The 21,324-nt window shown below is 47.4% G+C and overlaps 1 protein-coding gene across 1 annotated transcript in view; it reads left to right on the forward strand.

Annotated features, from left to right (window-relative positions):
- Positions 1-21,324, forward strand: part of KIF16B (kinesin family member 16B) — a 394,203-nt gene that overhangs the window by 313,849 nt on the left and 59,030 nt on the right. The window contains exons 22-23 of the mRNA XM_081556498.1: positions 5,744-5,807; positions 6,108-6,217. Of these exons, the coding sequence (XP_081412624.1) occupies positions 5,744-5,807; positions 6,108-6,217 (174 nt within the window). The remainder of the gene's footprint in view (positions 1-5,743; positions 5,808-6,107; positions 6,218-21,324) is intronic.

Here is a 21,324-nt window from a genome sequence, read left to right on the forward strand (position 1 = left end):
CTACCCAAAGCAATCTGTAGATTCAATGCAATCCCTATCAAGCTACCAATGGTATTTTTCACAGAACTGGAACAAATAATTTCACAGTTTGTATGGAAATACAAAAAAGCTCGAATAGCCAAAGCATCTTGAGAAAGAAGAATGGAACTGGAGGAATCAACCTGCCTGACTTCAGGCTCTACCAAAAAGCAGCAGTCCTCAAGACAGTATGGTACTGGCACAAGGACAGAAATACAGATCAATGGAACAAAATAGAAAGCCCAGAGATAAATCTACGCACCTATGGACACCTTGTCTTCGACAAAGGAGGCAAGAATATACAGTGGAGAAAAGACAATCTCTTTAACAAATGGTGCTGGGAAAACTGGTCAACCACTTGTAAAAGAATGAAACTAGAACAGTTTCTAACACCGTACACAAAAATAAACTCAAGATGGTTTAAGGATCTAAACGTAAGACAAGAAACTATAAAACTCCTAGAGGGAAACATAGGCAAAACATTCTCTGACGTAAATCATAGCAGGATCCTTTATGACCCACCTCCCAGAGTATTAGAAATAAAAGAATAGCATTGAAACATGTGTATTATCATATGTGAAACAGAACACCATTCCATGTTCGATGCATGAGACAAATGCTCAGGACTGGGGCAATGGGATGACCCAGAGGGATGGGATGGGGAAGGAGGTGGGAGGGGGGTCCAGGAAGGGGAACACATGTAAACCCATGGCTGATTCATGTCAATGTATGGCAAAAAGTACTAAAATATTGTAAAGTAATTAGCCCCCAACTAAAATAAATAAATTTATTTTAAAAAGAAAAAAAAAAGCAAAAATAAACAAATGAGACCTAATTAAACTTAAAAGCTTTTGCACAACAAAGGAAACTGTAAGCAGGGTGAAAAGACAGCCTTCAGAGTGGGAGAAAATAATAGCAAGTGAAGCAACTGACATACAAGCAACTCCTGCATCTCAATTCCAGAAAAATAAGCAACCCAATCAAAAAATGGGCCAAAGAACTAAACAGACATTTCTCCAAAGAAAACATACAGATGGCTGACAAACACATGAAAAGATGCTCAACATCACTCATTATCGGAGAAATGCAAATCAAAACCAGAATGAGGTACCATTTCACGCCAGTCAGAATGGCTGCTATCAAAAAGTCTACAAGCAATAAACGCTGGAGGGGGTGCCGAGAAAAGGGAACACTCTTACACTGTTGGTGGGAATGCAAACTAGTACAGCCACTATGGAGAACAGTGTGGAGATTCCTCAAAAAACTGGAAATAGAACTGCCATATGACCCAGCAATCCCACTGCTGGGCATCCACACCGAGGAAACCAGAATTGAAAGAGATACGTGTACCCCAATGTTCATCGCAGCACTGTTTATAATAGCCAGGACATGGAAGTAACCTAGATGCCCATCAGCAGACAAAAGGATAAGAAAGCTGTGGTACATATACACAATGGAATATTACTCAGCCATTAGAAAGAATACATTTGAATCAGTTCTAATGAGGTGGATGAAGCTGGAGCTTATTATACAGAGTGAAGTAAGTCAGAAAGAAAAACACCAATACAGTATATTAATACATATATATGGAATTTAGAAAGATGGTAACAATGACCCTATATGCGAGACAGCAAAAGAAACACAGATGTTAAGAACAGACTTTTGGACTCTGTGGCAGAAGGCGAGGGTGGGATGATTTGAGAGAATAGCATTGAAACATGTATATTATCATGTGTGAAATAGATCATCAGTCCAGGTTCCACGCATGAGACAGGGCGTTCAGGGCTGGTGCACTGGGATGACCCTGAGGGATGGGATGGGGAGGGAGGTGGGAGGGAGGGTCAGGATGGGGGACACATGTACACCCATGGCTGATTCATATGAATGTATGGCAAAACCACTACCATATTGTAAAGTAGTTAGCCTCCAATTAAAATTTAAGAAAAAAGATAACATCATCAACTCAATGGACATGAATTTGAGCAAACTCTGGGAGATAGTGAAGCACAGGAAAGCCTGGTGTCCTGCAGTCCGTGGGGTCACAGAAAGTCAGACACGACTGAGCAACTGAATGACAACAACAAATGCCCTTCAGCTGTTCTGGCGCAAAGGCCTCCTTTCTCAGAGTGAGGATGGGTAAGTGGCTGAAGCAAGAGCTTCGGGTCTCTCCCCTTTCCCCGAGCCTTGCAGTCTCCGCCCAGCGCCCTGTCACGGCAGAGCCTAACTGGGAGTAGCTGGCAGAGTATAGCGCTGTTTGCAGGGTCCCAGTCCCAGGGACCCAGGGCAGATGAGGGTGGGCTCGGTGCTAGAGGTAAGCGCCCGCTAACTGGGATACATGAATTCTTGCTCCAGCTGAAGCGTGGACCTAGTACTCATTAGCTTCCAATTGATTCTTGGATAACAATCTAGAAACCATCTCACACAACCTATCCTAGGCCTCCTTGAGTTGCCATCTCTGCTACTTACTGGGAGTTGATCATGGTCTCTGCTCTCCAGGAGCTCACCTACAAAGGTAAAATTTATTCCAAATCTTTACTGGGGGTCAAGAGACTGGACACTCCTCTCTCAAAGCAGCCACAACCGTGTGTCCCTGCACAGTGCGACTCTCATCACACAAGAAATGACATCACAAGCATCCCCCACCTCACCTGGACTTTGTTACAGGCTCGTTTTCTGGAATTGGAAAGAATTACTCAAAGACTCTGGGAGCAAATTCCTAGAGATGGTGAAGGACAGGGAAGCCTGATGCTGCAGTCCATGGGGTCACAAAGAGTCAGACATGACTGAGCGACTGAACAACAAATTCAAAGACTGCTTGAAAAAGGCAAGGAACCTAAAACATCCTAGGACACCCAGCCCTGAGCTAAAAAGACTTGGTTTTTCTCTGTTCTTCCCTTATGGGACCGAGAAAATTGTTTTGGGAGTATTCACTCTAATTCCATGGCCCCGTGAGGTAGAGCTACCATCTGGGTAGGACAGAGATGAAGATGTTTCTGGAGCATCTGGCAAGGGAGTTCCTATGCTGTTGAGTAAACCCACTGGTTTCTTGTCTTTTTGTAGCTGGTAGTAGTGCCCTTACTAATCTGCATCGAATCTCATTTGTTCCCTGTGGACTGTCTGTTCAAGGTGGGCGGCCTCATCCCTTCTGCCTCTGTGATCTGAAGTGCTGCTCACCTGAGAAATTACTCCTCTGTGTTTATCTCCTTGAGAGGCGAGGTCAGCCATAACATTCCCGGGTACTGGGCCATAACATTGACTTTCAGAGACTGGAAATGTCTGTTTGCCTGGATGTTCTGAACTTTAGGACCTGAAAACACCTGTTTCCTAAAGAGATTTAACAACCCATGAGCAAAGACCTGGGAGGTGGACTTGGTTTCGTTTTTCCCGGTGTGTGGCAGGCTCAATGATTGCTGTTCTAAAGTCGAGGCCATATGTGCTAAGTCAGGGAGTCCAAGAGCTGTCTGCCCCTTGGAGCTCTTCTGCTCACTTGTGCCAGGAGGTCCAGAAGGTAGATCAAAGGGAGGTGAGCGAGGTTGGGGTGCAGAGGGTCATGTAGAAAAAGAATTCTGGAAGAGAATTGGCTCGAGGTTGGAAATAACTTGTGAATGACCCAGAAAAGCCCTCTGGTTCTGGGATTCAAACTTATTTCAGTACCATGATAAAATCCTCAAGCAATGAAATGAACATTTAATACTTGCTTACTTTCCTATCTCACTCTCCAGTCAGTCCACAATGGCTGGTCTGGTGTTTGTCTGTCTTCCTCTCAAAATGAAGGCTGTCTCGGAAACTCAAAGTACTTCATTTATGTTCATTAAATTTCCTGGTATCAATGACAGATGATCAGCTCATCGGTGTGGGGTTTGACAAGTGGTGGAGGATACATCTAATCACAAGGAAAGCATCGTCTTGCAACCGTTCCAGAGCATGGGTTGTAAGAGTCTCTGTTTGCCGTTTGAGAAATAGGCTGTCACAAGCTTATCAGTGTAGATAAGCCCAAACCATCCCTGCAAATGCAAGGGAACTCAATTAAAAGTGAGGAAGTCTGAACAGATCAAACATATTTTACGAAATCTCTATATAACTAGCCATCATCCGCTTTGCAAAGAGGAAATGGTAAAATGCAGGTAATCCAGAAAATGCGTTCAGACATTTGCAGGTTCGTCTTTCTCTTCCACTCCCCTTGTAACAAAAGTCTCTAGTTCAGGGTCTCCTAACTTGCGCTGTGCCCCTTTTCCTTTTCTGGGAGCAGGAAGGGTCTCCCAAGGACTGAGAGGACACGTGGACTGAGAATACACGCACAGGGGAATGGCCACTGTAGAAGAATTATGAGCAGGGGGTGTATCTTTTGAGACATGAGGAGTTGCTGCCTCCTGAAAGCCCCTGCTACCCTAAAGTGAAAGTGTCGGTCATGTCTGACTATTTGAGAGCCCATAGAGTGTCACCCACAGGCTCCTCCGTCCATGGGATCTCCCAGGTAAGAGTACTGGAGTGGGTTGCCATTCACTTCTCCAGGGGATCTTCCCAACCCAGGGATTGAACCCACATCTCCTGCATTGCAGGTGAATTCTTTAATCTGAGCCACCAGGGAAGCCCTATCCTAAGAGAAGTTCAAGGACAGAGACAGACTCAACTTGAAGATAATTAAGCTTAAGCCTCTCACATGCACAGGCTCCTTTCAAGGTGCCAGAGTTCTCCTGGGAGGAAACAGCAGCCCAGCCATTCATGGGATGGGAGTGGGAGTGGGTGATTTATGCCTCTAACCCCACCGCCCACCCCCACCATTTAGGCATCACTCTTCACACCTGGGGGTCTTGCAAGCACTGTGGGCAGAGCTGGCAAGCTACCTCCATCACCCACAGCAGCTGTAGGGAGGTGGCTGGGGAGGGGAAGGGTGTAGCTGAGTTAGACTAGTACCCAACCAAGGCCGAGGCCCTGGGGGCTGGTGTAGGGAGATCAAAGAGCTGGTGCTTTAGGCGAGAAGCACTGCCCACGAGGTGTGGCATCTCCAGTAACAAGTTGTGATGCCAAGGAAAGTCTTTCTGTTCTCCCTACCCATGATGTTACATCACTATCTGTGGCAGAAGTGATAAAAAAAAAAAGGGCATAAAAAATAGGGGAGGAAACAAGTATTATAGAACTGAGTCAAGCAATTAGACATTAATAATGATCTTTTAATATAATTAAGATTCCATGCAATGGTTCCAGCAGGGAAGAATTACAGGGAAGGAAGACAGATGTGAGGTTGCGAGGGTCTCAGGTGAAGAGAGGGCAGAAAGTGTTAGGCCCTCAGTCGTGTCCAACTCTTTGTGACCCCATGGACTGTAGCCCACCAGGCTCCTCCGTCCTTGAAGTTCTCCAGGTTAGAATACTGGAGTGGGTTGCCATTCCCTTCTCCAGGGGATCTTCCCGACCCAGGGATCGAACCTGGGTCTCTCACATTGCAGGCAGACTGTTCACCTTCTGAGCCACCAGGGAAGCTAAAGAGAGGGTGGGGTTGGCCACAAAGGGCAGCTGGGGGGATGTTCTGGGGTGAGGGGACTTCTACGTCCTCATCTTGGGGGGGGCTACACTATTATATGTGTTTGTCAGAGCTCGTAAAGCTATATGTAATAAAGAGTGAATTTTACCGCATGTAAACGAGGCCTTACACATATTCCGTAATTCAGCCAGTAAACCGTGCTGACTCTATTCCATGCCACGTCTGTTTCTGTTTCCTTTGTATCAGAGACAGCTTACGAAGTCCTACGGGAGAAAATCTAAAGTGCAGCTATAGACTCCAAAGCCTCTTGGTGAGTTTAAGTCCCAGGGTCTGATGGGGTTGCAGACATGGTTTGTCTGCAAGTCTGCCCCCTCCCTGAGCCCATCAGCTTGCAGACGGCAGGGACCATTCCATGGCTCATACAGCAGGTGCTCAATAGAAGTCACGGGATAGATGACGGGGCTGCTGGCTCACCACCCCCACCAGCTCTGGAGCACCTCCCTCTCTCCGCCTCCTTCCCTCTTCCTCCCCACTCCGCCTTCTACCGGTGTCTAAAATGTTTCCACCATCTCGAGGGTAAAAGACCATCAGCCCAGCATGATTCTTATAGGAAAAGGATCCAGAAGGCTTTCTTCCCTGCCTCATAATTCTTCAAGAAGACTCCCCAGTGGGGTGCTGTCAGAAGTCATCTGGGAACAGGAGAAAGACTTCACCAGGAAAGTTACCGAGGGCTCCCCCTGGGGTGTCACGCTCGGGACGGGTGGACAGTGAGGATGATCCTGGTGGGTGAGGAGCCAGCCGTGGCTGGCGTGCTGTGACTGCTTGGGGCGGGGCTGAGTGCTGGTGCTGCTAGGCCGTTCGACAGGCCCCCGGTGAGGGCTCAGACTGCATCCCCATTTCCACGGGAAAACAGGACACTGAACAGCTATCCGGCAGCTTCAGTGTCTCTGTCCAACTCTATTCTATGTACTGAGGTCAGGGGGACAAGACTACATTCTCTGTTCACTGCTGGCTCCCCTGATTCAGTGCCCAGTGTATTCAATGGAGTTGAGTTGGTGTGTGTATGGGGGCTGGGGGGTGCTGTGTGCTAAGTCGCCTTCAGTCCTGTCTCGGCGGCCCCATGGACTGTGGCCCACCAGGCTCCTCTGTCCATGGGATTCCCCTGGCAAGAACACTACCACACCTTGCTCCAGGGGATCTTCCTGACCCAGGGATCGAACCCGCGTTTCTTACATCTCTTGCATTGGCAGGCAGGTACTTTACCCCCTGGGGGCTGGGTAGCGGATGGTGAATTTTCTAAAAGGATCTCTCAGGCTACTTCTGGAAATGGACAGGGTGGGGCGGGTGATGTGGAAGAGGTGAAGAAAGTAGGGGGACCATTGGGGACAGGAACCTTAGCTGGGCAGCCTCAGTGAGGATGGAGAGCGGGGCGTGGGCGTCCACACAGGGGGACCAGGATTCGGTGGAGGAGTGTTGAACGTGATTCCCAAACAAAGCTGGTGAGAAAGACCACCAGTCTTCTGAAACTGCCCTGGCCCAAATCCCCTGGGCCTTTCAGATTTGAGAGGGAAGGAAAAGCCACATTTGGGGTTGATGGACTTCCTTGCTCTGGCGGGAACAGACTGTGGATGCTACCCCAAGCCCCCCTGAAATGCGCTGGTGTTTCTTGTTCTAAAACCAGGAACAGTGAAACACAAAGGGGAGGTTTATAACCAGAGGCCCGCACAAACCCCAGATGCAACAGATGCCCACGTGTGTCTGTGGGACATGCAAGAAGGGAGACAGTTGGATTTCCAGGAAGTTGGGAAGGGCAAACAGCCGCCAGATGGTCCCAGCGTGGGGGACCCTCACGGCACACTGGAGCATGAAATCAGGGTTCAGAGGGAGAGGAGGGGCGCAGTTTGGCAGAGGCCAGGGGATGGAATCCTTAGCCGGAGGTCTGTGTGGGAGCTCGGGCAGAGGTGACCCCAAGCGTGTGTGGGGTGAGGGTGAGTGTGCGCTGGGGCCTTAGTGCAGAGTCTTCCCCCCACCCTGGTTTACCCCGCACATGTGACCCACCATCAAAGCAAGATGCAGATCCACCGTCCGTCCTCCTCTGTCCCTCCAGCCCTCAGCAGGCTCAGGTCTGGCCCAACCCCTGCAGCCGTCTTCCTCGCACCTTGCCCATTTCGACTGTTTCCCCCCACTGTTCCACCCGGGGGCAGAATTTACAGCCCAGGCCCACGTGTAGTCCCCTGTGCAGGAGCAGCCGAAGCAGCTTGGCCATTGGGGTGGTTCCAGTGAGCCTTGCTCATCTCACAAAGAGAATGCGCAAGCAGTTGGAGTGACCGAGCCAGTCTAGGATCCACAGGGCAGCGTTAATGAAGGAAGACCCTGTCAGGAGGAGCCCCACAGGCACAGCCAAAAGCTGCTGTCCACAGCTGGAAGTTCCTCCATCTCTCTCCCTTGCATGCGTGCGTGGCTAAGTTGCTCAGTCGTGTCTGACTCTGCGACCCTATGGACAGTAGCCCTCTGTCCATAGGATTCTCCAGGCAAGGATACTGGAGTGGGTTGCTGTACCCTCCTCCAGGGGGTCTTCCCAACCCAGGGATCGAACCCATGTCTCTTATGTCTCCTGCACTGGCAGGCGGGTTCTTTACCACTAGTGCCACCTGGGAAGCCCCCCTCTCTCTTACTCTTTTTTTCTTTCTTGGAAATCTCAGCCCTCCTTCCACAGGTCCCTCCAAATTTTTCAAGACAACCTCCCTTACTTAAACTCAACTGAGTAGGTGTTTTAATTTTATCTGCAAATTACTTTCACAGCAACACCTGGGTAAGTGTTTGATTGGCTAAGTGGGGACTGTAGCCTCACCATCAACACCCCATCAGAGAGGGCTGACCCACAGTTTAAAGCTTCCAGGCACTTGCAGCCACACCTTCCCCTACTCCAAACCTGCTCGGAGGCCTGACTCCTCTGCAGGCCATGAATGAGGTTCTCCTGAGAGGCCCCTGGCTGGGCTCTGATGCTGCAGTGGGGAAGCCGCTGCTCTCCAGGTACAGCTCTGCAAGCGTGGGTGGAAACAGTAACTGTGTCATTCCAGGGACTGAGGAACAAGCTTAAACTGGTAATTGGCATCTGTGGACCTTTTTCAGCTCAGTGACAAATTCCAGGTTCATAACTCCTGTTTAAAAAAAAAAAAGGTGGTAAACAGTCAAGGGCAAATGAGAGGACTCTATTTCTCACACCATTCCCTCTTTGACATGTACATAGGCTTCCCAAGTGGCTCAAGTGGTAAAGAATCTGCAGGAGACACAGGTTCCATCATGAGCTGAGAAGATCCCCTGGAAGAGGAAATGGCAACCCACTCCAGCATTCTTGCCTGGAGAATCTCATGGACAGAGGAGCCTGGCGGGCTGCAGCCCACGGGGTTGCAAAAGAGTCAGACATGACTGAGCGACTGGGCACACACAAAATAAAAACTAGGAGTGATCAGGCCTGCTCACTGTTCTCTCCATCTTCTTTGTTCTCAGGAAAGAAAAGAAATGTACATAATTGGCCACATCCTGTGGTATTTATCTCATTGTTCTTTGTTTTAGACCACCTCACCCTTCTTTATAAAAACTAATTTTCTGGATTTTTGGGGTGATTCTCATTTAAAAAGAATCCTTCTGAAAGTAAACTAATTATGCGGTTACACTTTTTAAGACTTTCCCTAAATTTCCTATCTCCTCTTGGGAATTGATTTCCCCTGACACACTTTCTTTCCTGAGGCAAGCACATCCCAGAACCCCCACGACTTCCCTTCATTTACTGTGTCTTCCTTCCTCCCAGACCTCACCCTAGGATTTAAAGACTGATGAGCACTTTTCCCTTTCATGCATTGGAGAAGGAAATGGCAACCCACTCCAGTGTTCTTGCCTGGAGAATCCCAGGGACGGCAGAGCCTGGTGGGCTGCCGTCTATGGGGTTGCACAGAGTCAGACACGACTGCAGCGACTTAGCAGCAGACACACTTTCAGAAAGGAACTTTGTTCACCCCCCGGGGCTCACTTTTGAATAACTATTCTTTTTCTCATCCTTGAACTGATTTAGTGGAAGCCTTGTGATCCTCTTTCTTTTGTCATTAGTGTGGTTTCTGTAATCCAAATTTGGAAAGAATTTTCTGAATATGAGGCCCCAAGAACCAGCATTAAATTTCTCCCCCCTTTTTCCCCTCTTCATGATAGTATTTGTTTCAGAGAGTCTTCATTCTCATCTGAATGGAAGCCCATGTGCAACACAAGAAAACCAGCATGGAACCAGCACATAGCAGGTGCTCAGTAAACGATGATGTCTTTTCTTTCCCCAGGGTCCAATCTGCTGCTCAGCCCCAGCCTGTCGGCAGGGCCATCCTCTTTTCCTGAGATCGGTGCATTCAGGCCACATGGGTGGCTGGTCCAGGGTAGGCAGAATCTGAAGCTCATGGCCTCACATTTGGGAAAGATACCCTGCCTTACTGCACTGGCTCCAGCTTCAGTCTGGTCCTCTGCCAAGACCTCTCCTTCAGTATGAGGCTCCATTTCCCTCCATGCTGGGATTGTTGGCTGGCGATGACTCTCAGTTGAGTCCCTCCCCCAGAATTGCACTTGGCTGAAGGGGTCCCCTTCCTCCAAGGCTAGGACCCTTCCCCAGGGTCAGTGCACCTCCAGTGACCGATCAATGTAGCAGGAACAAAGGGCTGGCCCCTGCCAGGGTTCAGGGTGGCTTGGAAGGGCTGTCTGAGCCCAGAGCTCTTTGTGAGACAGGCCAAAGTTGTTGGTGCTCTTTCATGACATCCTGATGCCCCTTCTGCCCACACAGCTCCCCTCACTCCTTCTGTGTTTCTGTCTCAAGAGCCCTCTTCCAAAGTCTAGCTGCAACCAGTTCTCCCTCTCAGTCTGCTTTCTAGGAAACCTAAAACTCAAAAGCTCTCAGACATTGAGTCATTCTAAAAAACTGTATTTTTATGATACTGATGGTGCAATGAACATCACTGGTTTTTATCAGCACAGCATCCTTACCTCCTTCTTCATGTATCTGCCTCCAGATTGTCCTCAGGCCAGGGGGAGAGCCCTCCATCGGCCCTCACTGCCTCCCCAGCCTTGGGTGTGGGTATGACCGAGGCCTTGCCAGTCACAGTGCTGTGTTGCCTTGGCTGCAGTGATTGGTTGAGAGTTGACAAAGGACTTGAGCTGGGCCAGTAACATCCCTCCCCAGGATTCACACTTTAACCACTGAGGTAGAGAAGCTCTCTGCCCTGGAGCACTGAACTCGTGGATGGTACAATATTTCAGAGAAAAGTGGGATGAAAAGATAGAGAATTTGATGTCCTTTGACCACCTGAATCCAGCTGGCTCTGAACCCAGGTCAACTATGAAGTTTCACTTGGGGAGTTAATGTGTTCTCTTATTTACTTAATTGGATGAGTTTCTCTTATTTGAGGCCAAAAGTGTCCCACATGATACAGAGGTTTGCCCTTAGCTCCCCTCAATTAATAATAATAACAACCCTAATGAAAATTTTTAATTAGAAGTTTTTCTGAAATGTACCCTTTCCTGCTTCTTAAACAGAGCTCCAGAACATGACTTTTCCCATTGGCTGGCATTTGACCCTGAGGCCCGAGATCTGCCCTGGACTCTCGCACCTCTGTCAACCAGACTCGGTGACTAAGACTCATGGAGTTCTCGTATAACTACACTGAGTTAAAAATCTTTCCCATTGTTGTCAGACTGTTACTCTTTTACAGTTTCTATCTGCTGTCACAGCAGTTGCTTCTAGCAACACCCATCCTTCTCTTCACTTGCTGCTTTGATTTAGAAATCTGGTCTCTGAGTTCATTTGAATTGTGTGTAAGGTAAGTGAACATACATGTGTGTGTGTGTGCATGCTAAGTCGCTTCAGTCATGTCCTACTCTTTGCACCAACCCTATGGGCTAGGCTGCCAGGCTTCTCTCTCCATGGGATTCTCCAAGCAAGAATACTGGAGTGGGTTGCCATGCCCTCCTCCAGGGGATCTTTCTGACCCAGGGGTCCAACCTGCATCTGCTGTGGCTCCTGCATCACAGGCAGATTCTTTGCCACTAAGTCACCAGGGAAGCCCTAAGTGAACATAGGTTTTGAGCAAATACTTGAAAGTCTCCCCTCTGCCCTAAATGCATGAGTTTTTGATACATGGACATTGGGTATTAAATATAATCAATTGCATCTTATTATTTTATACTTAGAGACATGTTCTCAGTCAGGAAACATATGGGCTAGGTAGACCTCCATGTCGGCAGGATGTGAAATAGTCAGCCATGCAACCAGAAAACTTGGTTTTATACAATAGTTTCCATCTGGCATATTGTTCTGTTTTAAAAATAACGTTCTCAAGTGATTTCATTCTACGTGAGTCAATGGCTTTTTTGAGTCAAGAAAATTAGATTGAAACCTGTAGTAAATGGATCCATAAAAATACTCATTAGTTTTCTACAAACGCACCCTGGCATTTATGCCAAGTGATTCCTCACTCCTGTTGGTGTATCTTGTACTATCGTCGTTACCAGTCTTCCTGGATAATGTGTATGTGACTATGTCCAGAGGCCAGAGTGGAATTCCCAGCATTTGCATGATTTCTCTGTCATATTCTAATTGTTTTTGTTTCATCAACTTGACTTAAGGCAGCCAGAATATGATTCCTGGCTTCTGCTAGCACCAAGGACAGAGTCTGGGACCTGTAAGTAGAAAGAGGCATATAGACAGGAAAGGAGATGTTTACTTCTGTGTTCCCCTTTGTCTGTAAAGCAAAGAACAGGTATAGAAGGGAGGAAAATGTTCCCAAGAAGGAGGATATCTGACAGTCCCAGAGAGTCCAACATCATCAATTAGTATGAACACAGTATATGTCATTTTCGAACAAAGAAAACTGCTTTTGCCAATCATTTCAGCTCCTCTTTATCACTTCCAAGGGTGTTTATTTTGACAGTTTTTTATTTACTCTCTTTTTTTTTTTCCAGTGGTATATCAGAAATATGGCCCCATCTGGAGACAGTGCATAACTTGATGTTTTCCATGGCCCTTCCAATCAGGAGTAACTACAGCTGTCAGGGGAGCACTGAAAAAATGTCAATTAGCTATAAAAGTTTCACAAACAAGCATTATGTCTTCCTCTTACGAGTCCCTGGGTGCAGCTCAAAATGGAGCAATAATGTCCATAGTTAAGAATGGCTGTTGGGGGCCCTAGCATCTCTTTTTCCATTAACAATTGCTTGACACTGGCGCTGGAGTCCCTGCCTGCGTATGGTGGAGCCCAGGTAGAGTGTGTGTGTGAAAAATAACTACGGCTCCTATCACATCTTTGGCATGAGGACATGGCACTCTATGTGCAAACCACATGGCCAAGTTCATCCCTCCAGGGAGCCAGGAGTCCCACCCTGCTCTCCAAGCACCAGCTGAGTGTTTCCTCCTGATGTCTGAAAATCACATCAAGGTCACTCTGGCTCCAAGGAGGAGTTAGAGAGCAGTCTGACTCCTGGTGTCACTCTCTGTGCTTGTCCAGGATCCCACCCACATGGCCTGTATTTGCAGACAAGTGCTCTGTCCTCCAGGCTGAAAAGGCAAAGAAAGTCTCCTTTCCAGAAGTAAAATCAGACAGGTGTGTCCAGTGGATGGGACCTGTCTTGGCATGCAAAAGTAATAAAATCTTGTTTGCAAAAGCAGGCAACTGGCCCATGAGCTATAGTTTGTCAATTATATTTTTTAAAAATATTGCATTGAAATAGTATGCATCTTGATTATTGAAATTTTTGGTGCCCCTTTAATCTTGGGCCTGGGGCCAGCGCTTTCCTCTCCTCTTTCTACTCCCAGCGTGGCCTCCAGTCAGAGAGGAGGTAGGTGGGATCCTTGTCCAAGGGCTCTGCTGTGTTGCAGGGGAATGACTATTGCATTTAGCAGAGTCAGGGCAGAAGGATTCAGCCATGCGTGGCATGGAGGTGACATCTGGAAAGAGCACGCATCCAGAGCTTGGTTCCAGCTCTTGTTCTGTAGCCATGTGACCCCCAGCAAGTCATCCAGCTTCTCTGAGCCTCAGACTCTGGGTCTACAAAGCTGAACCAATAATATTGACCTCCAAGTATGGTTGTAAAGATTAAATGAGATGAAGTATGTCAAGTGGCTGGCCTCAGTAAGTGGCACTTTAACAAATGTTTGCAGAGTGAACAGAATGTGCAGACTGCTGGAGGATTTTATAGCACCAGATTGCCTTCTAATCAGCTGGACCTTTTTTGTAGTTCAGGCTTCTACAACACATTTGGGTGATTTCTGGGCTCATGAATTCTGGGAAAATAGTGCTGGCAGCTTGGGAGCCAGCCCTGTGTAAAGGCCACATCGACACTGATCTGAGCCCTCCTACTGACAACACGTGAGTGCGTGAGCTCAGGGCCCAATCCCCCCAGGCCAGCCCTTGTGATAACACAACCACAGCTGATACCCAGACTGCAGGCTTGTGAGAGACCTCAAAGTAGGACCACACCGTTGAGATGCTCCTGGATTCCTGATCCACAGGAACTGGGCGATTGTACATGTGAGTGGTTTCCAGCTCCTATGTTTTGGAGTAATCTGTTACACAGCAATGGAGAAGGCAATGGCACCCCACTCCAGTACTCTTGCCTGGAAAATCCCATGGACGGAGGAGCCTGGTAGGCTACAGCCCATGGGGTCACTAAGAGTCGGACATGACTGAGCGATTTCACTTTCACTTTTCCCTTTCATGCACTGGAGGAGGAAATGGCAACCCACTCCAGTATTCTTGCCTGGAGAATCCCGGGGACGGCAGAGCCTGGTGGGCTGCTGTCTATGGGGTCGCACAGAGTCAGACACGACTGAAGCGACTTAGCAGTAGCAGTTACACAGCAATAGCTAACTATCACACGGTTACATCCCCACTTTGGGCCATAGCCTCTATAAAGTGTTCAGAACCCAGAGGAGCCCACCAGTGAGTTGGTGTAAGACTAGCAGAGGCCCCAGTGGGGACATGGGGCATCTGGAGGATCTCTTTGACCCTACTGGACCATCTGCCCCTACTTTTCTGAACTGGGCATTGTGATCTTTCAGAAAAATCAGCCAAACAGAAAACAGTCCTGTTCAGGTTAAGGTGATAGCAACAAGTAATTTAATACTTTCTTTTGATTTGATTAGCAATAAAGGCATTGACTAGCCTCACTCTGAGAAGAGGAAAGTTTAGCCCATCTATATTTAATCTCTTTGTTATCACTGGTTCCAGCAGCCTTCTTACGCTGCTCCAGATGCTCTGTACATTTCTGTTGTTGTTCAGGGCTGGAGGAGAGGCAGAAATGAATTCTTTTTTCTTGGCTAGGAGCACCGACCGCCTCCACCTCCCCAGAGTGATTATTGAGGCGCGTATGGCTGAGAGCCACTGAGAAAAGGCATGGATCTGCCTGAATTAGCACCCGACTTGGGTGAGCACCGAAGCAGAAAGTGGCCCTCCTTTTAACACTGTGGCTCAGCCAGGCAGGCCAAGCCCTATAATCTTCATCGATTATCTCATTCGGCCTGACTCCTGGGAAATCTTGGGTAAAAGCAAATTGAATTGGATATTTGCTGCCACTCTTGTAAAAGAGGCCCCGCTTAGATTAATTTCAGTCATTATGGTGGCCTGGAAAATGAGGCCTGGACCAGCGTGGTTGAGGCGGCTGTCTGGCCCCGTGAGAAGATTCAGCTCTTATAAGCTGGTGAATGAAAAGGGTGGCTTTGGAGCCAAGCGGGGTCTTTTAACCCAGAGGATTAGTCACAGAGGGGAGGCTACTATGCACGTGAGCTCATCTGGCTGGCGCATGGAAAAGGCAGATTGTTAAGGAAGATTAATTAAATAAAGCCAAGGTTGCATTGTTCCTGGGTGTCCTAGGCCCCCTAGGGAGAGAGGCTGAACTAGGGCTCTTGGGGGTAGGATCTTAGAAAGAAATGGAGAAGAAGCCCTTTTGTGGACTGTGGGTCATCCTAAGAAATCCCTAACCCTTAGCTGGAGAGGATGAATAGGCAAAACTTGAAAAGGCCAAGGGTTTATTTAATGTCAGAGGAGGATTTGGGGCCGGCAGATCCTGCTGGAGGCGCAAGGGCATGGCTGAGGGAGAACAGAGCCCTCTAACTCGAGCCCTTGGCCGGCGGTCTCCCTAGCACACGGCCCACCCGGCAGGAAGTGGGGCCTTTCCACCCCGAGTGGAGGGAACCCCAAAAGACATGGTGCCAAATAGAGAAGCCGATGATGTGAAACCAGAGTTGAGTGGCCACCCTGGCTGTCAGATGAGGGCCTCGCAAGGGGAGCAAACGGGACCTCTGGTTGTAACCCTGGTGAGGCCCTTTCAGGGAAGATGTTATGGGGAAAAAAAAATAATAATAATAACAACATCAAACATTATCAAGTGTCTTCTGTGTTTCAGGTCAGGAGATATATATGTATATATATAAAATGATCAGGAAGATGAAGAATTATTGTTTGTAGTGTAAAATGATGTTCCACCCAGATCACTTTGAATCCCTTTTCACCCATTTTTTTAAAATGAAATATAGTTGATTTACAATATTGGTTAAGTTTCAGATGTACAGTGCAGCAATTTAGATTTTTTTTTTTTTATAAATTTATTTATTTTAGTTGGGGGCTAATTACTTTACAATATTGTAATAGTTTTTGCCATACATTGACATGAATCAGCCATGGGTTTACATGTGTTCCCCCTCCTGGACCCCCCACCCACCTCCCTCCCCATCCCATCCCTCTGGGTCAGCAATTTAGATTTATATTCACATATACATGGTGGTTTAGTCGCTAAGTCGTGTCCGACTCTTGCGACCCCAGGGACTGTAGCCCACCAGGCTCCTCTGTCCATGGGATTCTCCAGGCAAGAATATTGGAGTGGATTGCCATTTCCTTCTCCAGGGGAGCTTCCTGACTCAGGAATTGAACCCGGGTCCCCTGCATTGCCTGTAAATTCTTCACCTGTCTTTTTCAGATTATTTCCCCTTATAGAATATTACATGATATTGAGTATAGTTCCCTGAGCTATAGAGTAGGCCCTTGTTGGTTTTCTGTTTTATACATACTAGTATGTATCTGTAAATACTAGCTTGTTAATTTACCCTTCCCTCCTTTCCTCTTTGGTAACCATGTTTGTTTTATGACTTCTCACTCATTTACAAAATCATTTATCTATTTATCTTGACTGTGCTGGGCCTTCCTGCTGCCCGTGGGCTTTCCCTTGTGGCAAGCGAGGGCTGCTGTCCAGCTGTGCTTGGGCGTCTCACTGTGGTGGCTTCTCTTGTTATGGAGCACAGGCTCTAGGCTTTGGGGCTTTAGGAGTTGTGGTGCACAGGCTGAGTTGCCCTAGGGCAAATGGGAGCTTCCCGGACCAGGGATCGAACCTGTGTCCCCCGCATTGGAAGGTGAATGCTTAACCGTTGGAACACCAGGGAAGTCTGCTGTTCACCCATGTTGTATTTTGTACCTCTCAGGCTGGGGCGTGGTCCTGCTTCTAGCCTTGAGCACTATGGCTTTTTTTTTTTTTCTAAGAATTCCTCTTGGTCTGATGGAGCTTGCTTTGCAGAGATGAACATGCCCCAGAATTTAAGTTCACCCTTCCTTCCCACAGCCCTGAATCAGAGGCCGATGGGTGCAGAGATAAGAGAGCACCTCTGGGTGGAGCCAACACCAAGGCATCATTTCATTCAGAAGTCCAGGGTGCCTCTTCAGGGTCAGGCTACCCTCTGCAGGACTTAGATCCAGAATTCCTCTCCTGCTAGGCTTCCTCTGTTCTTCCCTCCTGCTTCCCTCCCTAACTTCTGGTTTCTCCTGGGAGCATTTCCTTAATCCTACACATCCTCACCTTGGGATATGCTCTTGGGAAACCTAACTTAAGACATTGTCCCCAGTTTGTAGGCTAGAAAACTGAAGCTTATAGTGTGATGAAATCATTTGCTTGCCCAGGGTTACTACAGTGAATGACTGAGCTGGGATTTACCAGCAGTTCTATCTGACTCCAGGGTGTGTGTTATTTGCATCCCTTGTTGGAATGCATTTCCAAAGGGGAAGCCTCTGTGTGTGGAAAACTGGGAGGGAAAATTCTTATTGTCATTCTTTGGTTCCCTTCTAGGTGTGCTTCTTCCCCATGGGATCAAGAGTTGGTCAAATTCAAGACACCTACAGCAGCGATTCTTGGGAAACATGCAGTTGACCTGTGAGGATTACTCACTATGGTGTATTTCATTTAGTTTTGCTAAAATTTGACCCCAAGAGTCAATAGATTTACCCCAGTAGAGTTGCCCTCAGAGACACCATCTTTGTAGGTAGATTTGTAGTTTCTTCTACTCCCAAATTATTTCCTGTGCTGACTTGGTATTGACCTGTGGACTACATCACTATGAGGCATGATTGGTTTGTGTTTATTTCCTTTGAGAGCTAGAAGTCAAGCCACCACTGTCATGATCTTGTCATTTTTATCTGCCTGCAAAGGAACTGGTTGGGCCCAGAGGTAGGTAAACTTGGGTGCCTGATAGAGCTCAAGCACTGGCCTTAGGTGCCTTACCTGACGTTGGAGGCGGGGACAAGTAATGCCCAAAAGATGGGCAGATGCTGGGGTTAGGGATGCCCTTGGACTTAGAAACACCCAGATAACAATTCCAGCTCATAAATTAGATGTGTAGTTTCAGACAAGTTGCTTAACTCATCTAAACCTACGTCCTCATCTGCAAAATGAGAATTCTAGTCACCCCCGGTTTATAGAATTGCTGTGACTTTTTAATATATGGCTTTTATGCATTTAGGTGTTTTTTAAATATTTATTTGACCGTGTTGAGTCTCAGTTGCAGCATGCAGACTTCTCGCTAGGTGTGGCATGCAGGCTCTCTGGTTGTAGCATGCAGGCTACAGAGTGTGTAGGCTCAGTAGTTGCAGTGCATGAACTTAGTTGCCCTATGGCTTAGTTTGCTGACCAGGGATCAGACCTGTGTCCCCTGCATTGGAAGCCAGATTCTTAACCACTGACCATCAGGGAAATCCCAGAATTGCTGTGACTTCTGAATGAAATAGTGCTTGCAAAGGTTTGGCAAATAGTCCTTTGGCCACCTGATGTGAAGAACTGACTCATTAGAAAAGACCCTGATGCTGGGAAAGATTGACGGCAGGAGGAAAAGGGGAATGACAGAGGACAAGGATCCTTTGTCTAGCCATGGGCTGGACGGCATCACCAACTCAATGGACGTTAGTTTGAGCAAGCTCCGGGAGATGGTAAAGGACAGGTATCCTGGCATACTACAGGCAATGGGGTCACAAAGAATCAGACATGACTGACCAACTGAACAATGAACAACAACAAAGTATTTGATAATGGTCCCTGTGTTTTAATAGCTTAATTACAAGTAGTTTTTGCTTATGTTAAGTAACAGGGAAAAGGCAGGAGATTGGAAAAAATATAGCTGGTGTGTCAATGTGGGTCAGCATACACTTGAACTCTAGCAAGCTTCCTGCTCACCAAATGGTTCTTGTTTTGTACTTGTAATCAAGAGGAAATCAAGGGAAGACCTGTGTTATCAAAACACTGCTCTCTCTCAGGACCCATGCTCTATGAAACCTGCCTAATGACGACAGCACAAAATACGAAGCCCGTGTCTATGAATTTTTATATTCTGATGGGGCTCTGTCTCCTTCAGATTCACAGACAAATACTTAATGTTTAGGCAGAAACCGCTTGGCTCTTGATCTAAGGGCCACTCAAATTCATTTTCTACATGTGTCCAGTTGGCCTTGTCTTCTAGGTAACAGTGGCTTTTGGTTGTCTTCTTGAACAGAGCCCTCACAGTGTTCAGATTTGAGGTATGTCTCCTGGAGATGTGCATGAATCACTGGGACTGCAGTAATGTTGCCCTCCACCCCTCTCAAAACATCCAAACTCCAATCAGTTATAACAACAGGGGCTTGTTTTCTTGCTTATGTGACTTCCGGTCAGATGGATAGCTCTGCTTCTAGCCATGGGTTGGGCTCAAGGCTGCATGTGTATCTTCATTCTGGGGCCCAGGCTTGTCAGAGGCAGCAGCTCTGTGGGCATCCTCTGTTCACGGTGGTCCCGGGCCCAACCGGGCAGCACACGCAAAGCCTCTGCTCCAGCGACGTTGGCCAAAGTGATCATTGGGCCAAACCCAGCAGCAAGCACGTGGAGGAATGGACTCTGTCTAGTGAGCACAGTGGGAGGCTTTCTGAAGTCACATGACAAAGCACGTGGATGTAGAATTTAGTTGTGGGAGACGGAATGAAGGAATGTCACAATAATCGAATCTATTATATATGAGAATAATAAGACTTCACACTGGACCCAAAATGAGGACAAAAGACAGACCATCAAAGAAAGATCAGAATACATACACACACTATTATATAAAAAATATATTAACAACCAGGACCTCCTGTATAGCACAGGGAACTATACTCAATATTTTGTAATAACCTATAGTGGAAAAGAATCTTACAAAGAATATGTATATATAATAGATATATAACTGAATCACTTTGCCCCACACTTGAAACTAACACATCACTGTAAATTAACTATACTTTAGTCAATCAATCAATCAATAACATTAAAAAAAACAAGTCTTATTTAAAGAAAAAGAGAGACCAAAGTGTTAGAACTGGTGCTCTGAGCGTCAGTGATGCACGAGACACGGAAAATACCCTGAGGGACACCCATAGGTCTCTCATTTCTACCGAGGATTATAAGTGCACTGACAAAAATAAATACTCACATGTATGTATCAGGAATTAATACCACAGAAATGATACTTCTAGGTAGACAGTCACTAGAGTGGCTGAATTTGGTGGTGGTGGGGCACCGCCTAGATTCTTGTGTGACTAGAATTTCTGGGTCAAGTCACAATTTTATGAGTTCTGTCGGATCTCTTAGGCATGCTTGTGTTTGTTTTGTGTCGCTTGAATCATCACAAAGTGGTTCTTAGCTAAGCAGAGCATTCCTATAAGTACATGTTGCGAAGTTGTATGCATTTTTGAAAAAATTAAACCAGTAGAGGCACGTCCCGGGCTCTCGTGCTCTTGGCTAACGAGTGAGAGATGGAGGTTGGCTGGAGTGTGTCTGGTCACGGTCTGGTCATCCATCCCGTCCCCCCTCCTTTCCTAGTAGCTGTGAGAGGCAGTCATCATGTTAAGTGGTGATCTTCAGGGAGAACCACTCCTTGCCTCTAAGGGTTGAGCTAAATGGGTGGGGGGAGAATCTCTAAAAGGCTATGGATTTCTTATCCCACATGCTGGACCCAGTACTTCAAGGTCCTCAGAACAATCTTTGTGCTGACATTGCCCCATCCCTTTCTGAGCGTCTGGGCACGTCCATGATGGACTACTCACAGGATCTGGAAACGCTGACTCTGCCGGGCAGCCGGGAACAGGACAGAAGGAAAGTCGGCCTTGACAAAATTGATCCTGGCCCCTGCTAATGAGAAGTGCAGCCTGAAGTGGCCAAAGCCCTCATGGAATGCAGTCCCCCGGGTCCCAGTCTTCTCCTGCCCAAGGTTAATCACCGGCCAGCTGTGGCTGACTCCGGCCGGCAGACACAACTGGGTTAGCTGGTGAAAGCCTGGCACTGTCTTCTTCTCTGGTCCCCCACAGTCTCCTGTCCTCGGTCAACGCCCCCTCTCCCACCTGATTGACAGCTGCTATTCAACTAGCCCTGGAATGATGTAAACCTGCAGCGCCTCAGCCTCCTTCTCCATCACCAGGTGTGAATGAGGCCAATTTACAGGTTATAGTGAAATTTCAAGCCAACAATAATAACACACC

Source organism: Giraffa tippelskirchi, chromosome 13 (assembly GCF_054371585.1).
Source record: "Giraffa tippelskirchi isolate mGirTip1 chromosome 13, T2T-mGirTip1v1.2.pri, whole genome shotgun sequence".
Classification (NCBI taxonomy): Eukaryota; Metazoa; Chordata; class Mammalia; order Artiodactyla; family Giraffidae; genus Giraffa; species Giraffa tippelskirchi.